This window comes from Trachypithecus francoisi, unplaced genomic scaffold (assembly GCF_009764315.1).
Source record: "Trachypithecus francoisi isolate TF-2019V2 unplaced genomic scaffold, Tfra_2.0 Lachesis_group3, whole genome shotgun sequence".
NCBI lineage: Eukaryota > Metazoa > Chordata > Mammalia > Primates > Cercopithecidae > Trachypithecus > Trachypithecus francoisi.
This window is the reverse complement of record NW_022681468.1, coordinates 138,844,958-138,862,699: the sequence shown is the minus strand read 5'-3', so window position 1 is coordinate 138,862,699 and position 17,742 is coordinate 138,844,958. Positions and strand designations below refer to the sequence as shown.

The following is a 17,742-nucleotide window of genomic DNA, read 5'->3' as shown; positions in this document are numbered from 1 at the left end:
GCCTTGCACAGGCAGGCTGAGATGTGGTCTTGCTTTATGGTTCAGGAGAGAGGGCCAGAACCAGGCTGGCAGGGCCCTGTGCTGGGAGGCGGCCTCCAGGGCTGAACTGGGATTTTAACCCCATCCCTGGGGTGGTGGCACCACTGCAGAGGCAGCAAACAACCCTACGGCTGGCAGCCAGGGGCCTGAGCTTCCTGGCAGCGAAAGCTAGAGCTTTCTGAGCACAGCCTGGACTGAGAATAGGGAGGCCGAGCTTCCAGTCCTTGTATTGCCCCAAAGAGCTGTGTGGCCATACGTAAAACATTCTTAACTTCTAAGACCTCAGGGTTTGTAGATGGTGGATTGTGCCTACTCTAGCCAGAAAGTTCCATTAAGCTATGAACGTAGTAAAATCATATAAAGAATTTCCCTGAAACCCTGAGATATGATTAATTTCTAGCAAGAAAAGGTGCCGTTCTTTCATCCTAATGAACCTTAGTCATTTTTATTTTCAGAATCTATATGAGGGTCTTTGAGGCTCTGACTCATTTGAGACATTCAGATGTGAAGTCTGGTCTGATGGTAATTTTAAGTGAGGAAGAAAGCTGGTTATAGAGCAAAAGTTTAAAGAGGAAAAGAATACTAAGTGCAGGCATCAGTTCTGTCTGTCTTGTGTGATAGTAAAATGAACACAGGATTTCAAGTCAGAAGAACTGGGTTCAAGTCTCTCTTATTGCCCCTCCCACACCCGCCCCAGCTTCCCTCTTATCCTTCAGGAGCCATTCTCTACACAGCAGCCAGAGGGATTATTTTAAAACATAAATTATGTTATAACATCCTCCGGCTTAAACCCTCTAGTGAGTTCTGACTGCACTTAAATTGCACATACACCAGTGGTATTCTGTTAAGTGTTTAACAACTGGCTCTCTTGGAGGAGAGATCTGGGAGAAGAACCTGGGTTTATTGTATTTGCCAATTATCATGGTGTAAATACTCCCACTATGGCCAATTTCAAGCTATCAATTTGACATTAATCAGCTCTTAAAACCCTGAAAACTTAACAAGTGGCTCTCATGAGCTAGAATGAGCCAGATCCAGCAACTTTTCCTATTTAAAATCCAGCTTCTGAGACTCTCATGACCCAGTGAGGTTTGTCCGTCTTGCCAGCTTCACCTCATTTCATGTTCCCTCTGATCATGACACTGCAGCCACCCTGCCTGTGTCAAATATTCCGCCTCAAACATACACCCTCAAATATTCCAAGCTTGATCTCACGTGAGGGCCTTCTCACTTGCTGTTCCCGCTACCTGGAACTTTCTTCTCTAGATCTTGACTGGCTATTCTTTGTCAATTTGATCTTAACTTCAATATGTCAGGGAGACCTTACCTGAGCATCTAATTCCAAAATAGAGCCACCTCCCCCATTACTATCTCATTACCCAGTTTATTTGCTTCATAGCCCTTGCCACTATCTGAAATGATCTGTTTCATTATTTGTTACTTTATTTGTTTTCTGTTTTGACATATACGGTGCAAAGGTATAGGCACTAAGAACCAGGTCCAGCACATAGTATGTGGCAATAAATGTTTGTTGAAGAAATAAATGATTAATAGGTCAAAAATAAATTATTTCTGTTATAAGATGGAGTTATTTAAGCAGTAGAAAATTCCCAAATTCATTCTGACAACTTACAAAACTGGTTTCAAAGTTTTTTCTTTTTTTCAGTTGACATAGTTTTCTTTTGATGTGGAGAAAAGTATATATGCACTTTTAAAGACAAGATCAGGGACAGTCTTCTCTTCAAATGAAAAATTTGAAAGACCTCTAGGCCAGGGAGAAGGAGGAGGTGGAAGAAAACAAAAATATGTAATTGGCGTATTCATTTTGCTAAGAGCCATGGGAAGAGAAGAGGACCAAAGGAAGATCAAAGAAAGGAAACAGACACTCTCTGAACCTCATTGCTGCCCCTTACTTGCTGGATTCTAACACTCAAGATCTACCTAATGGAAGAATCCTGTGTGGCGTGCATTTCACAGATGAGGAAAACTAGGCTATAGGAGGTTAAGCAACTTGCCCCAAGACACACAGCTGGTAAATAGTAGAATTTAATTCTAAGTTGACCAAGTTCAGGCTTTGCCTAATTATGTATCTCCTACATAATAGGAGGTAGGGTGGCAGGAGGGTCCCCTCCACAGGGAATTCTATGAATAAAGAAACCACATAAGTAATGATGGCAGATACCTAACAGAAGATTTTAATTGTGGGAACATCCATTCTTAGTTCACTGGGATGAAAGAAGAGAGACACATTTTCATAATTTGAATCCTTATGAGTAAAGAGTTTGATGGGAACTTCAGAAGATGGAAAAAGCACTTTTTTTTTTTTTTTTTTGAGACGGAGTCTCACTCTGTCACCCAGGCTGGGTTGCACTGGCGTGATCTTGGCTTACTGCAACCTCCGCCTCCTGGGTTCAGAAATTCTTCTGCCTCAGCCTCCCAGTAGCTGGGATTACAGGTACCTGCCACTACATCCGGCTAATTTTTGTATTTTTAGTAGAGATGGGGTTTCACTGTGTTGGCCAGGCTGGTCTCGGACTCCTGACCTCAGGTGACCTGCCTGCTTCGGCCTCTAAAAGTGCTGAGATTACAGGCGTGAGCCACCACACATGGCCGGAAAAAGCACTTTTAATTGATCACTGTATTAAAAACAAATAAACAAACACACCAGGCTTACAGGGATAATTTTCTAGTGACTTATTTGAGCAGGATAAAGTCCTGTTTGGTAGCTTCCATATGTGTCACAACTGTTGTGGCTTGATGGAATTAGCAGTCTTGGGACACATGGCTACTTGGTTTGGGGTGCACGTTGGGGACATTTATGCAACAGAACAGTGTTCAAGGGAAGACGTTGTTAATTGCCTTCCAAGGGCTTCCACTTAGGGGCACAGAGGAGTTATAATCTGTGCAGGGTGCAGAAGAGCTGCCCCAATGAGGCTGAAGATTCCACGAAGAACACCAGAAGCTCAAAGAGGCAAGGAAGGATTCTCCCAGAGAATCCCTCTCCAAGGGAGTGTGGCCCTGCTGACACCTTGATTTCAGGCTTCTGGCTTTCCGAATTAAAAGAGAATACATTTGTGCTGTTTGAAGTCACCCAGTTTGTGGTAATTTGTTGCAGCAGTTTTAGGAAACAAATATAAGGAGGAAGGGCTACATCTCATCTACACAAGAGTTTGTCGTGATAAAAGGAGGGTGGCTGCCTCCGCTTCACCAGCTCAGAATAAAAGGGTGACCTCAGCCAGAGCAATTCAGGATGGTGAGTGCAGATGGTAAGAGAAAGGGGAAGTAGATAACAGGAGGCTCATGAGGGAATGAGGGAAATATGGAAGATGGATCTGCAGAGGTAGAAGAAAGAGAAGGACACAAAGCAAACACAGCCCAGGTTTGCTAGGATGGCATTCAACAATAGGCGCAAGATGGCAAGCCTGGGGCTGGGAGACAGGCTGGAGTTTCCCCAGAGCACAGTCCTCAGAGCTAGTCCTGAGACAGGCCGAGGGGAACTGCAGAAGGGAAGAACTACTGAGAGGATTCATTATGGAAGGAGCCACAAAAGACCTGCGAGAAGTAGAAATACAGGCTGTTGGGAGAGGTTAGAATGAGACCCAAGAAGGAGAACCAGGAACAATTGCATTAAAATAGAATGAAATGTGCTTTTTAAATTCATTTGGAAATGAATTCGCCTTGTAAATAGGCATAGTGTTACCTATCCTGGCAACCAATGGGCATCAAATGTGATTATTAAACACAAAATATCATATATTTGCGACCCTTCTGAGTATGGGCTGATTATTAAGCTAAAAGAGATTCTTCTGAAAGATGGCCCCTTTGAGGCTATGTGTTCCCCAAAGCTAGCTTTTTGGTTTACTTAGAAAATGTCTAAATCCTCACCAACTGGTTGTAGAGAGGGGCACAAACCCATGGGCTTGTGGAATCTTCAGTTGCAGGAGTCCTAAAGTTCATCTCCTCCAATGTCCCAACAAGCAGGAATACCTACCCCCAACTGCCAGTACCCCTGACCAAGATTATCCGGTTTCCCCGACTTGGCCATGTTTTTCTTGCTTAAGTGTGTGGATTGATCATTCACTGTCTTTTAGTGGCACTTAGTAGACTGCAAAGGCTGCATTTTAGAATGTGTACATGTGGTGCCTATTCTTAGGAATTTAATAATAGTAACTTCTCTTACTGGTTTAAAGATTCACTCTTTCATTCATTTAACAGAAATGTACTGAGAGCATGCTGTGTGCCAGACATGGAGATGAATAAAACGTGGATGACTAGAGAACACATATGTATCAGTTTACTTTGGTTGCATAACATAGCTGAATCATTAGAATCGGTTTGACTCACCCCTAGCTGTTGGTTGGAGAGACAGGGCAAAATCTCAAGTTACTGTTCTTGGACTTATTCCCATGGTGGGGTGGCTGGTGTGTTATGATAGGAGCCAGAATTCCCTAGTTTCCCAATACCTAAATTCCTCCAATATCAATAACTAAATTGTTGACCAATTAGACCCCACAGACATTTATTGTTATACTATATTTGGTTTTCCAAAAGGACCAAAGCACACTTTTAGTGTAGCATATAGGAAAGATCATCACAGACTTTGGAATAAGCCAAGAAGTTAAAATTTCTAGCTGAGTGAGTGTAGGCAACTTACTCTGGGAATCAGTTTTATCAGCTGCAAAATGGGAAATAATCTATACTTTGCATAATTGTTGTGATGTTTAAATAAGATAACCTGGTCTGTGGTCTGACTGATTTATAATAATTCTTTCCGCTTCACACTTGCCCCAGGATCACATGCAAAATGTGTCAACCATTCCTGCATCATCATGGGCAGGTATTTCTTGAAGCGAGAGTTCATTTCTCCTCGCCTGTTTTTTGGTTGTTTTTAGAGTCACATGAGTAGTAAAACCAGCTGCTGCGTTATGAGGAGGTGTAAGCATGCCAGAGGCACTGGTGCCCGGAGAAAGTGGTCATTTCAGCAGGGAAGGGAGGTATTATTGAGCTCTTAGTGCTTCAGTTGGTTTGAGTATAAACCCAACACCACTTAGAAAAAAAATCATTTGCTTCAGCAAACCCGTTGGCTTGCTCAAAAGTTACAATAGGAATAAAGTAATTATTTGTGAATGAAGTGTGTTCCATCAACATCTCCATCCCCCTGCGGCAGCAAGTTAGGGATACACGCAGACATACTAGTGTTTGGGGGCTTGCAGTCAGCCAGTTGGTGCACACTGGACGCCCACATCATCCTTTCAGTGACCAAATTGCATGCTTGACCCGAGAGTGCCTTATACACTCAATTTGCTATTAGGGCTTAGATACAAAGGGGAAAAGATGCTATCATGTTATAAAGCAAAATAGTAATTTAACATAATAAAGGCATCGGAAATGACTGTAGAGCTCCTCTGGTGTAATCCATATTTACAGAGGTGGCTACTGATATTCAGATTGGTGAAAGTGCATCGAAATCATCATCAGAATCTGCACAGCTATGAAGGGAAGTCAGCCAGGTGAAATCAAACAGCCCTGGACTTGGAGCTGGGATCCCCGGAAGAGTCCTGGATCTGGCACTTAGTGGGTGGCTTTGGACAAACCACTCGGGCTCTCCAGGCTTTAGTTTTCACATCAGTGAAATGGGACTTCTCTGCCTTTCTCACTAGGTGAAGACAGGGTGCAAACAAAATGTTGGATATGAACAGGAATTATGTTAAAGACCTTAAACCATGGGCCCAATCCAGCTCACAGACGAGTTTGGTTTGGCTGGCACTGTGTTTGGTTTGGCTGACACTGGCATTCAGGAACATGGAACCTGAATGCCTTTAGGTGAGGCATTTTCCTTGTCTCCCACAGGCTCTACTTATAGCTGGTCTGATTGTCCAATTTGTGTTGCCTGCCTGGCTCCTATAGGCATTCTGATTTGGGAACCCTTGCAGCCTAAACACCACATTATAGGTGGACCAGCTTCATGTGTGGGTGAAGTAGGTGGTATCATTTTAGGGGTATCTGGAAGATACCATCTCCTTTCCCTCCTCCTCTCCTCCCACAAGCCCAGCTTGCCTATCAAGCTTTTGTGCAATTCCCTAGAAAACCAAAAACTTCTACTGTAAGGGAGGATGACATTTTGAAACTTAGCTATGCTTTATAGCTTAGGTAGACATATTTAGCTATTTATTTATTTATTTATTTTGAAATAGGGTCTCGCTTTGTCACCCTAACTGGAGTGCAGTGGTACTATCATAGCTCACTTTGATCTCGAATTTCTGAGCTCAACCAATCCTCCCACCTCAGCCTTCCAAGGAGTTTTTAAAAAATGTTTTGGGAGCAGTTTTTGATAATAGAAGCTGAGACACTGTCCATATGTGTTAGGTTATACGTGGGCAGGGGAGGAAAACCCTACCAAGCAGGTAGCAAAGGAATAAAAATGGATGGATGGATGGGGGAGAGTAATAACCACCTCACAGTATTGTTGAGAGAAGTAAATGACATGATTGTTAAAAGGGCTTAATGTAGTAAGAAAGTACCTACAGTTACTGTTTTCCTGGTGTGAAAGAATGAATGTACTTTCACAACCCTTAGTTCTTCATCTATCCAAGCTTAACTAGGCTAGAAGAGGAAAGCTTTGTGCCCATGTGTCTGGTTTTGCCTCCTCCACACCAAACCCCTAGCTTATCCCCACTAGAAATAACTATGTGAGGGACTGAATATTTCATTCATATATGGAATCCTCGCCAGAAGAAGAAATTGCGTAATAGCTGTCAATCATAATAGACTTATTAGCATTTGCCAATTTGGCCAAAATGTAGGCAATTTTATGGCCATCATGCAGTCTGCCTTGCACACTGTGTGTTTATAGAAAATGACTATTTATAAAATCCACTCCTTATTTTTTAATGCAGTGACTAATCTGAAATGAACTGAAATTGTGTGAAGCTAGAAATGTTCCTGATGGTCAGGTAACGGCCAAATGGAATCTGATAATTTCTTATTGAGGCAGCTGTTGGAATACACTCATTAATACTACTACCACTTCATACTAACTAAACTTTTACTTTCCCCAATCTCTTTTGAGAAGGTACCTCGAAACACATTTGGGAAGTAGGGAAGGCAAGTAAAATCATCCATATTTCATAGATGAAGAAACTGAGATATTCCTTGCTTCATATTCCTTGGGCAATGAGATGGGGGAATGAGCAGCCCTTAAAAGGGGTTTACCCAGCATCACATGGTGAGAGAGCTGGGCAAGTGGAATGAGGCTCCCCAGCCTCTCAGCAGGTTAGTCCTGCTGCAAAAAGATGGCACGAGAGAGGGGACAAGGGCTTTGGAATGAGAGGTAGACTTGAATCTAGGTTGCTCCTTTACTAGCTGAGTGCTTGGGTGCAAGTCCCCAAACTCCCTGGGACTCTGTCTTATCAATAGGCTGTAGGGATTACTGAGGCATTCATACTGATGGGAAGGTTGTCATGAAGCCTAATGTGAGATAATAGAAGCATCTCATCTGGCACATCATCTCCTGCCACCCTCTAATGCACAAGAAGAGGTTTGAGGAGATCATGATTCAGCCTAATTACTGAGCTCATCATTATCATGCCCTATGCTCAGTGACAGGCTGCTGTGTACCAGCACTATGCTAAAGGGCTTCACAGAAATTATTTCTTGCAATCCTCACAGCAATGCTTATGAGATAATTATTATCCCCAATGGAATGATGAGAAAACTGTGATATGGAGAAATGAAACAGTTTGTCCAAAGCATATTCTTACAAAAAGGCTGAGCCCAGATTCAGGGCTCCACTGCCTCCCTATTCATGAAGTGGCAGTGCTGAAAGGAACTTTAAAAATTACCTGGATCACAGGCACTCAGCTGCCATACCTTCTAATTAAGACCTTCTTTGCAAGAAATGTTTTGCTAACAAATTAAAATACTGAGGTTTGTGAAACATTTGCTTTTTGTCATAAACCACAGTGGATTTGAGGTTATTCTTATGATAATTATCGTTGTTTTCTTATGACTCTTATTTGTTTTGCACTTTGAAATGTTTTCTTGATGGGAGAGAGATGGGTAGAGTATACTTAATGGGTTGGACTTGATGAATGGGGGTTGCCCTGTCTAAATACATTCCATTGTCTTGTTGACCTGGTAGAAACAGGGTTATGGTCATTGACTTCCTAGAATAGGGCAATACCTGCTAAAAGCTGCAGAAAGGAAATGAAGAATTTGAAACAGGTAAGCCCTGACAGAATTGAGCCCTGAAGGGTTAAGCCCTTGACTTTGTTCTTTGAGCTAAGAGCAACTGAAAGCATCCTATGCTCCATTTGACTTACTACTTTGACAAGGTTTAATTAGTATATCCTTCTGCAAGAATAGGTGAGAGATTCAGTCCCAGAGCCCAGCTGATACAGATTGAAAAGGGTCCCTCCATCCTTCAGTGGGCCAATGGCACATGCTTTTGTGGAATATTAGCACCATGAGCAGTGAAAGGTGCTGCTTAGGAATACAAAGTGGCAATTTCCAAGTGGTATTTCTCAATAATGAGAGAACTTGCTGGATGTGATCATTTTCCACTTGAGAGAGGGAAAATGGGATCTCAAAGAAGGCATGGGGGTGTCTAGTATGTCCAAAGATATAGAAGGGGACAATTGTCCTTACAATTTGATAATGATAGAGCCCTTATATGCATGCATTTCACTGATAATTTACACATTCCAGTTCTTTGAGAACTGATGAAAATGGAATCCACGGCACATTGCACATTCAAGAGTGACAGTTCAGCACTTAACAATGAGGCAAAATTCTGAGGAGATAATAGAATTTTCAAATACGTGTTCATCTGCCTATGAAAAGCCAATGGTATTCCAAAATTCCTAGGCCAAGCCTCTACAAACGTATGGGGTTTGTCTATACAGGCTAAGAAGAATGAAAAGTTGAACAGCTACCCAGGTATTGATTCCGGGAGAGTTTGCTTGGATCATTCAAACCAACACTTCCCCTCTACCTGTCCCTCCCCCATATCCCTTATTCCCACCCCCCACCCCTCCACTCCCAGTTTTCCCCCAGGATATTTTTGTATCTGCAAAATAGTTATCTATGTACAACTATATCAAACTTTCATTTCACTTTGACTGTGTAGACACGGACCTTGGCTTCATATATATAGATAAAATATACATAAATGTCCCAAGTGTATTGGATAGGTGAAGTATATGGATCCAAAGTTGGGCCTCCTCCACCATGCAGCTCCAGCCAGAGGCAATGTAAACAGAGTGTTACTAATTTTCAAGTGAATTAATTTGGGCACATTAAATCGCAAATCCTGGCCTTGCTTTCAGAGGTCTAAATTATTTGGATGATTGTCTCGAGCTGACTATAGACATATTCAGGTACACAGGCATAGTCCATATATTTTTAGGCCATATAGATGATCCAAATAATTCCAAGCTCAACTAAATGTTTTATTTTTTACTAATATCCATTCTTGAATTCTTGGAATACCTACCTCTTTATTTGGTTTCTGCATCGGTTGGGAGTATCTCTGAGCAGGAGTGCCTATTCAGAACTGAGCTTGGGAGAGAATACAGGGAGACAGGACGGGGAGATGGGGATGCAGATGGATTACAAAAGAAAGAAAGTAGCTCCTGCTTTCAGGGAGCTTACAGCCTCATCTTATACTCAGCTGTCGCCTTATTACTACACAGTAGGATGGAAAGAATAGTCAAGTGGGATGGCAATGGATTCAATGACAAATATTTACCTATTTGTAAATAAGTTTAATTTTTCAGTTTTTCAATGACATTCAGTAGCGATAGTTATATTGGCTATATAACACAAGTAAAGTGGTGTTTGAAAAGTTCCTCCATTCATTTGATTTCCTTTAGAAAGCGAATTCCAAGGTATGCATTTTATCCAGGACCACATACAATGATTCAATGAACTAGATAACGTTAAATCTCTCAGGTAACTGTTAAATTTTGAGGTAGGATTAAAAAATACTTCAGGGGTTCTACTCTGACTACGTTCTTTTCTGATCTGTTGCCCTTGGCTTTTGGGGTCATGGGAAGAAAGAGAGGGAGAAAATGTCGAGGGAGAAGGATAAGGGGATGAGAGGAGCACCCCTTAGAAGTTTGAGCCCATTGGGTTGGGACTTTTCCTCCCCCAGTCACTGAAGCTGTAGTAAAAGCAAATCAATGTCACATTTACAGTTATCTCTTGGTTAGCCACACTAATTGAGCTAAGCAAAAATGGAAACATGCCAAAAGGATTTTTATTTGAATTTGAAGTGCAGTATGCGAATTTTTTTTTCTACAGCAGACACAGGGTCCTAATAATACTTAACCCAGGCTATTACTAAATTAGTTTGTATTACTTGAATCTATAGGTAATACAACAAATTGTATTATAGGCAAGTGGCTGAGGCATAAATGGACAGACTGGGAAACAATTTCCTCTGATTTAACTTTTGCCACAGACAGATCATATGTGGACAAACAGGAATTAATTGGGCTTAATTCACAGGAAGGGTCAAATGCTGAATTTCTAAGCATTTCTCCAAAGACTATGAATGTTGCTGTTCCACCTCCACAGAAAACAAAATTAAAGTATTTTAATTCACACTAGCAGTTGTGTTTGGCCCCAGGTACCCTGACATTGGGCTGGTCTTTCTAATCAACTTGAGTGTTTCTGCCTCAGACATAAAAATCCCCTTGGGTTGAGGCAGTAGAGCTCTAGTGGGGAACCAGACGTACATTTTGTTAATGAACGCCTATCCTTCTCAAAGCACATTTGGTGGAATCGGGCCTTTACGGATAGTTTCTTCACTGACTATTTCTCCCTCAAACTCTTGGCCTTTGCTTTTTCTCTTGCAGTCTGGTTCTCTGGTGTGAACAGGAGCAGATGATCAATAGCACTCAGCCTGGTGACAACCCATACGAAGTATGCCTATAAAATGCAGTGGGCCACTGAGTGTTCACTGTGAGGATGACAGTATTGGCAAGGATGGATGATTTGTATGTGAACTACTGATGAGAAATGCTCCAGAGTGGGTACTGACCAGCCTTCTCTAGTGTTCCAGACACCTGTCTGAGTTTCTGGGGGTAAAGATCATTTCCAGCATGTTTTTAGTCTCATCTGGGTGCGAGGACAAGTCGTGTATCTTCTGCATGCTCTCAACACACTGTCCTCGCAATGTCTTCACATGGAATCGTCTCAGAAGTGTAACGAGGATGGCTTTCATCATCACCATGGCGATATACTTTCCTGCACAGCCACGGGGCCCAAAGCCAAATGGTTGAAAGTACCTATAAGGAACCTGTGAAAATGATCAGACAGCCAGAATATTAAAGGCTAGAGTCACTCAGTCTCTGATTCATTCTGAAAACATGGGTCAGTCAGAACACTGTGTTGCGGTTATCAGCCACAATGCCCTCCAGCCCCGCAGATGAACAACTGGAACTCAAGCCCTTTCTCTGTCCTGTTTGATTCACCCCTTGTGATCCGACCCAACCTCAGAGAGTCCCCAGTTTTGCCTTTCATGTGCTGGGGTAAAGTAATGCAAACCATCTTATTACAGCAAGTGTTACTATAATCAGGTAGCTCTGTGGAATAGCCACAGATTTACTACTGTTTTATAAGTCACTAAGGCAAAGATTATTTTTTGTGATACCATATAAGAGACAAAGGCAAGCAAAGATGTAGATTCCTGGCCTATTCAGTGCCAAGCATCTAACTAATTTTAGTTATGCAGAAAATTAATGAGGACCACATCTGTCTTGTCCACATCTGGACTTAGTGCCTGGCATATAGTAGATGTTCAACAATTTTTTGTTGATCAATTTACTGATTTACATGGCATTATCTGGATTGCCCATGTAGAAACAAGATGAATTGGAGTACTTAATTAATTTTAGCATCATGTTGCTACACCACATGCAAATTGAAAAAAGGGCACTTAGGGAACTGCTTATGTAATTCAGATTGAAAAACATATTGCCTAAAATTTGACCTAATGAAGGTGGAATCTCTAGTACACATCAATTATATAAAAAAAGAAAAACTGTCTCTCTTCTAATTAGTAAGTCCTATTTAGAATGGGACCTACTGCTCATGGGGCCATTTGATGAGCCAAAGGCACTTTGCAAAAATTAAATCTTCTGGTCTCATTTGATTTTCATCTGAAGCAATAGTGGACTTTCCTTTGCTCAGATGGTGCTATAGCTGAATCTGATGACATGATGACAAAGTTTAAATGGAAAATTAGGTTGGTTGGGTTAAACAAAAATCACCTCATTTTAGCCAAATTAAGGGCCCAGCTTTTTCACATTTTGACCTATTTTGTGGCCACCATGTAGATACTTCTTAGAGCTGGAGACCCAGCATCCTTGAAGGATTGAGGATGAATACGGGAGCCCTGCTCCAAGCTAGGGGACATGTGTGCTCCTGGTGAGGTGGCAGAGGAAATGACTAAGAAAAATGAAACGTTTAAGATGCAAACACAAAGAACCAGAGAGGATTTAACAGTTGACATTTTCAAGAATGGCACGCTCAACTTTAAGGAAGGGCTCTTACATTCTTTGCAAAATTTTCAAGAGTAAATTCATTGGGTTTGGGGAAAAACTCTAGTCTGTGCATCCTTCCAATATTCAGGATAATGTTCGTCCCCTTTTTCACTGGGTAGCCATCAATTACATCATCTTCTAAGGCTTTGCGCATGACCAAGTCCACGACAGGCTGGTACCGCATGCTCTCATAAATGAAGTTTTCCATCACTTTTAATTTTTGCATATCATCAATCTTTACGTCTCTCTCACCTGTGGAAACAGATAAAAGGGACAAATAAGGTAATGTTAGTTTCCATCTGTGATTGGCATCAAAGCTCCTGTTTTTTCCACAGAACAGTTTGCTCTTGGTTGAAAAAAACTGTGGCTCTAATTCTAATGCACACCAGCAACCAGGGCCAAATACGTTACGCTCAGTCCACAAAGTGTTTTATAAAAATTCAGATATAAAGCCAATTACCTTAAAAACTGGAGGATTTTATAGAAAAGCCTGAATATCCAGAAAACTTGGTGACGCTGAACTTACATTCCCACATAGCAATAATGGGCTGACGCTGAGTGGCCAATTACCCGTTTAGAGGGGGCATACATCATACAGTTCCATCTAGACCATGCCCAATCTGCTTCAAGCATTCATCTTATCTGCCTGCTTTCTGAAATCTTTGAGTTTTTGTTCCCTGCTCTAAATTGTAGGGGACATTCATTTCCTCTCTTCACTTGTGAGCAAACTGGCACTACAACCATCCCAGAGATGATGCACAGGCTGCTGCAGAGTCAAAGTGAGATGGCAGATTTGATCCATTTCAACGAAATTTTCTCCTTTGGTCACCTGTGCAGTCATCTGCCCTTACATGTCACTGATAGTCCCTTGGCATCTCAAGAAAGACCTGCAGTAGAGTGACAAGGACATTCTCCCCACCATGACAAAATAGATGCCTCAGATCAGCCCCGGGTGAGCTGGGGATTGATGGACACCCTAACTGTCTCAGATTGGCCTGACACTGGTCAAAGAGGCTCAGATTATTCCCAGACATGGTAAAGCTTCAGAGATGCCACTTTTGCAGAATAAAAAATAGCCCAGGGTCCTGAGGCAGCCCTGTCTCATATACAACCAAGCTACTGAGGAAAGGTCTAGTTTGGTCAGAGTCCTTTCATGGCCCTTCCCCTTACATACTGCCCTTGGCACACTCAAAGGTCTAATGGGGCCTGTATAGCTGGGGTTGGGAAGTAGAAAGGAAGATGATGGAGACGGTGACCAAAGGTGCTCACTAGGAAGTAGTTACCCAGTCTGTGTGTGGCACACAGGAGGGAGCATGGACACTTGCAGATGGCTCTGCTGCTTTTCCGTCTTTGCAGAGGCCTTTTGAAGTGTCAGGGAACATCAACATGTACACGCACATTTCACTTCTCAAATAAATTGTATTCAATATGTATTAAAGGCTTATCGTTTCCTTGAACGCCCTCCTTCGGTCTCTCTTTACTGTATTGAGCTTGTTTTCTTTTTCCCGCCAGACCGTGAGCCCCGCGAGTGCAGGGATGGTGCTGGCTTGTTCAAGGCTGTAGCCCTGCACCTGGCACAGAACCTGAGAACCTGAGAGGAGGCAGTCAAGAAAATATTCTGGAATTTGGAGTCTAGATGTTATTCTGGCTCCTTGCTATCTACCTTGCCAGGAAACTTCCCACCTGTGTGAGGCATCTGCAGATCCCTTCTTTCCCATATTTAACCCTTCAGTGAAATTTCTCCTTATATTTAACTATTTCAAGCAGCACTCCAATGGTTTGAAAAAGATGATGCCCTTCTACAACCAAATAACTTGTTTTGCAGGGTCTGTGTAAAGTCAAGAGAGGGAAGTCTACATTCTGTGATATCTCTTCACATTTGTAAGAAATGTGTTCCTAGAAGATTACTCATGTGAAGGAAGTGTCAAATGAGGAATTATGCTTTCTCCCAGAAAGCAAGTTTCAAAGTTGGCATGGTTGTTGCTGTAGAAGAGTGGAGCAGGATGAAACTGAAGCGGAGACAGAGCAGTGAAGCAGTAGAGCTAGGGAAGACCTGAGTGTGGACCTGGAAGCTCCGCTGCAGAGGAGCAGAGGGCAGGGAAGAGGAAGGGGCTGGCATCACTGGAGTGGAGAGGGATATGTATCACTCCCCTGTCTTTGCTGTCATCCTCTCCTCTTCCTTCTGCCACAAACTGGAAGTTCATTTGTGAACGGGTCGCTTGAAGCCCAGAAACACTGCTATAAATGAGAGACGATCATTTCCCTGGGAGAATCCATAAAAGTCTTTTGTAACTGACAAGGGAGGCAGAACACTGTATGTGATCCCATGTTTTTGTAAAATGGACAAATCCAACCGTAAATATGTGTTTGTGGGCAAATAGAAAAAGATTTTAGCAAATACACAGCAAACTATTCAAATGGTTGCCACTGGAGAGTGGGGATGAGGCTGGAGAGAAGAGTGGAAGAGATTGAGGGGTGTCACTTACTGCTTTACACATCACTGTGATTTAAATTCCTCCCAATGAGCATGTATTACTTTTATGATTAAGAACACAGAAAGAACCATCTTTTCAGTCTATCTGGTTAATCAAATGTGACAGAATGTCTTGCTTCATTGTTTGGAGTGAATTATAAAAAATTTTGTGTTTGATATCAGATTTTTAGCACATAAGAAATGGACATTCAGAAGAAATTGTTTTTAAGCTGTGTTATTTATTTGATAAATTCTTACCAACAACAGTCTGGATTTCCTTCATTATTGCCTCTTCAACATTAGGGTGCTTTGCAATGAGAAATAACATGAAGAACAAAGAGACAGACATGGTGTCAGGAGCTGCGATCAGCATTTCCAATATGCACTGGTTCACGTTCTCTCTCGTCAGGTCACCTCGTTTCTGAACAATTGGAAGATGGGAAAAATTTGGAAAGTGAATCAAAGTTTCAAAAAATGAGGGGAGGTGATATCCAAGGATCAACAACTTCAACAAAATGAAATAATAGAAACCACATGTCTCTGTGATTGACTGTGGACATTTTACACGACAATCTTTAGCTGAAAGATGAACAATTAGGCCAGTTGTCTATGCATGTAGTGTCTTTGGCCTCCTCCAACTTGTTTTCATATTTTATATTGTTACACAGAAGAGTCACAATCTTAGCAGTCAGTCTTACTAGAATGTTCCAATCTTAAAGGACTTACTGAAATACCTAATGTACTGGCTATTTGGATTGGGATTATAGAACTGCTAGAAAAAGTATTTAAAAGCAGAAATACACAACAGTTACAAAAGGGGATCTTTACACACCTCTACACAGTCATAACATATGCGGCATGGGAGTTACGGTTAGTTCAGGTCAGTACCTCGGCTAAAATCAACTCAGTGGCAAAGTCCATGCATTCTTCCAGTTTCTCTTCCGTGGAAATCCTGCGTCTTTTTTCTGCTATCAGAACTTCTATGGCATCTTTCAAATCCTTGCTGGAAAAAAAGTCAAAATATAGTCTATTTGTACTCAGTTTAGACATCTAGTGAAACAGATTTATTTGCCATGTATTTAGGTAAAATGATCTGCTTTAACTGAAACCCTTGGTGCTTATGAGTCAGTGAATTACTGTTTTATTTCTTCATAAATACTCTTAAATTACATAGACCTTATACTTCATGGTTAAGGTGCCAGAGTTAGCTAAGGTTTCTGGATTCTGGTAGCAAAATCAAGGCTGTGACTTCTAGTTAAGGGTTAAAAATTGATAGCAAAAGGCTAAATCTAGCAATGTTTTTCCAGTTTCTGATTTGGCAGGCACAATGTTTAAATTAAAACAAAAACAAAAAAACCTGTGAATGCTGTCAGGTGCTCTTCAGTTTGCCACAGGCACCTCCATTTCCTTGTCTTATGTTTCCACAGCCTGCTTTTTTTTTTTTTTTTCTTTTTCTTTTAATTGAGACAAAGTCTCAGTCTGTCGCCCAGGCTGGAGTGCAGTGGCATGATCTCAGCTCACTGCAGCCTCCACCTCCTGGGTTCAAGCCATTCTCCTGCCTCAGCCTCCTGAGTAGTTGGGATTACAGGTACTCGCCACCATGCCCAGTTAATTTTTTGTATTTTTAGTAAAGACAGGGTTTCACCACGTTGGTCAGGTTGGTCTCAAACTCCTGACCTCAGGAGTTTGATCCGCCCGCCCCGGCCTCCCAAAATTCTGGGATTACAGGCATGAGCCACTGCACCCGGCCCCCATAGCCTGCTTTTCTTTGCCTAGTCCTGAAGACTGTTGAGTTTGAGATTCCTGTTATAAATAGTAAACTCCAGTGACTAGGTATCATTCTTGATGTTTATTCTCATGCCTTGTTAGTTTCTGCCACATTGTAAACACTAATATGTGTTGAATGAATAAACAGTTGCGTAAATATGTATAGGTATTTTGGCAGTGTGGTTGAAAGAACACTTGGACAGGGTGGGGTCAGGTCCTAGTTCAGGTTGTTCTCTTTCTATGTAAGATACTTTGAGTCTCTGGGCCCTACATCCTTTTAAAGTGAAGGGATCACACTAGATGAAAAATAAAGTCACCTTGAATCTAAATTCAATTTTTCCTATCTCTGTCCTTAAGTATATCTGTTCTTTGTAAGTGTATTGTTCCCTTATCTCAGGGAACAATGTTCTGTATTACGTTAAATGTACAATAAATCCATCTTTCAAATTCTAATTGACATGTTCACTGATACACTTAAATACCCTACTGATCCATGCATTCATCAAATGTTTGCTGAGCAACTCCTACATACAAATAACAGATATTCACTCAGTTGGGCTATGGTGCCCTCTTCCTAGTAGGCTGAGAATGCTCATAGCATTCCCATCTGAGCACTAGCCCCAAATGGTCTGGGAGGTGTTAGAGTGCCCCTAGCATGTAAATTCATAGAGAGTTCCTTGATGGAACTGCAGAAACCTAAGAGAAACCTTTACACAGACTTGTACAATAAATTTCTATAGGTCCAATGGCCAAGACCAAGGCTAAACTAATTACTAAGAACTATGTAATGAACTCTTCAGACCACTACCACTGCCACCAACTCTGATCACAGGGAAGAGAGGAATCTTTTATCTATTTGTTTTCAAGTCACAATAAGCTCTGGTGGAAATGAAATGTATAAAGAACCAAGTGTCT

General features: G+C 41.7%; 1 protein-coding gene across 1 annotated transcript in view; it reads right to left on the bottom strand.

Moving 5' to 3' along the window:
* Positions 1-9,782: 9,782 nt before the first annotated feature.
* Positions 9,783-17,742, bottom strand: part of LOC117070662 (aromatase) — a 34,095-nt gene continuing 26,135 nt past the window's right edge. Inside the window, exons 6-9 of the mRNA XM_033190121.1 lie at positions 15,949-16,063; positions 15,319-15,481; positions 12,598-12,839; positions 9,783-11,341 (exon numbers count right to left, since the gene is read on the bottom strand). Of these exons, the coding sequence (XP_033046012.1) occupies positions 11,093-11,341; positions 12,598-12,839; positions 15,319-15,481; positions 15,949-16,063 (769 nt within the window). The 3' untranslated portion in view covers positions 9,783-11,092. The remainder of the gene's footprint in view (positions 11,342-12,597; positions 12,840-15,318; positions 15,482-15,948; positions 16,064-17,742) is intronic.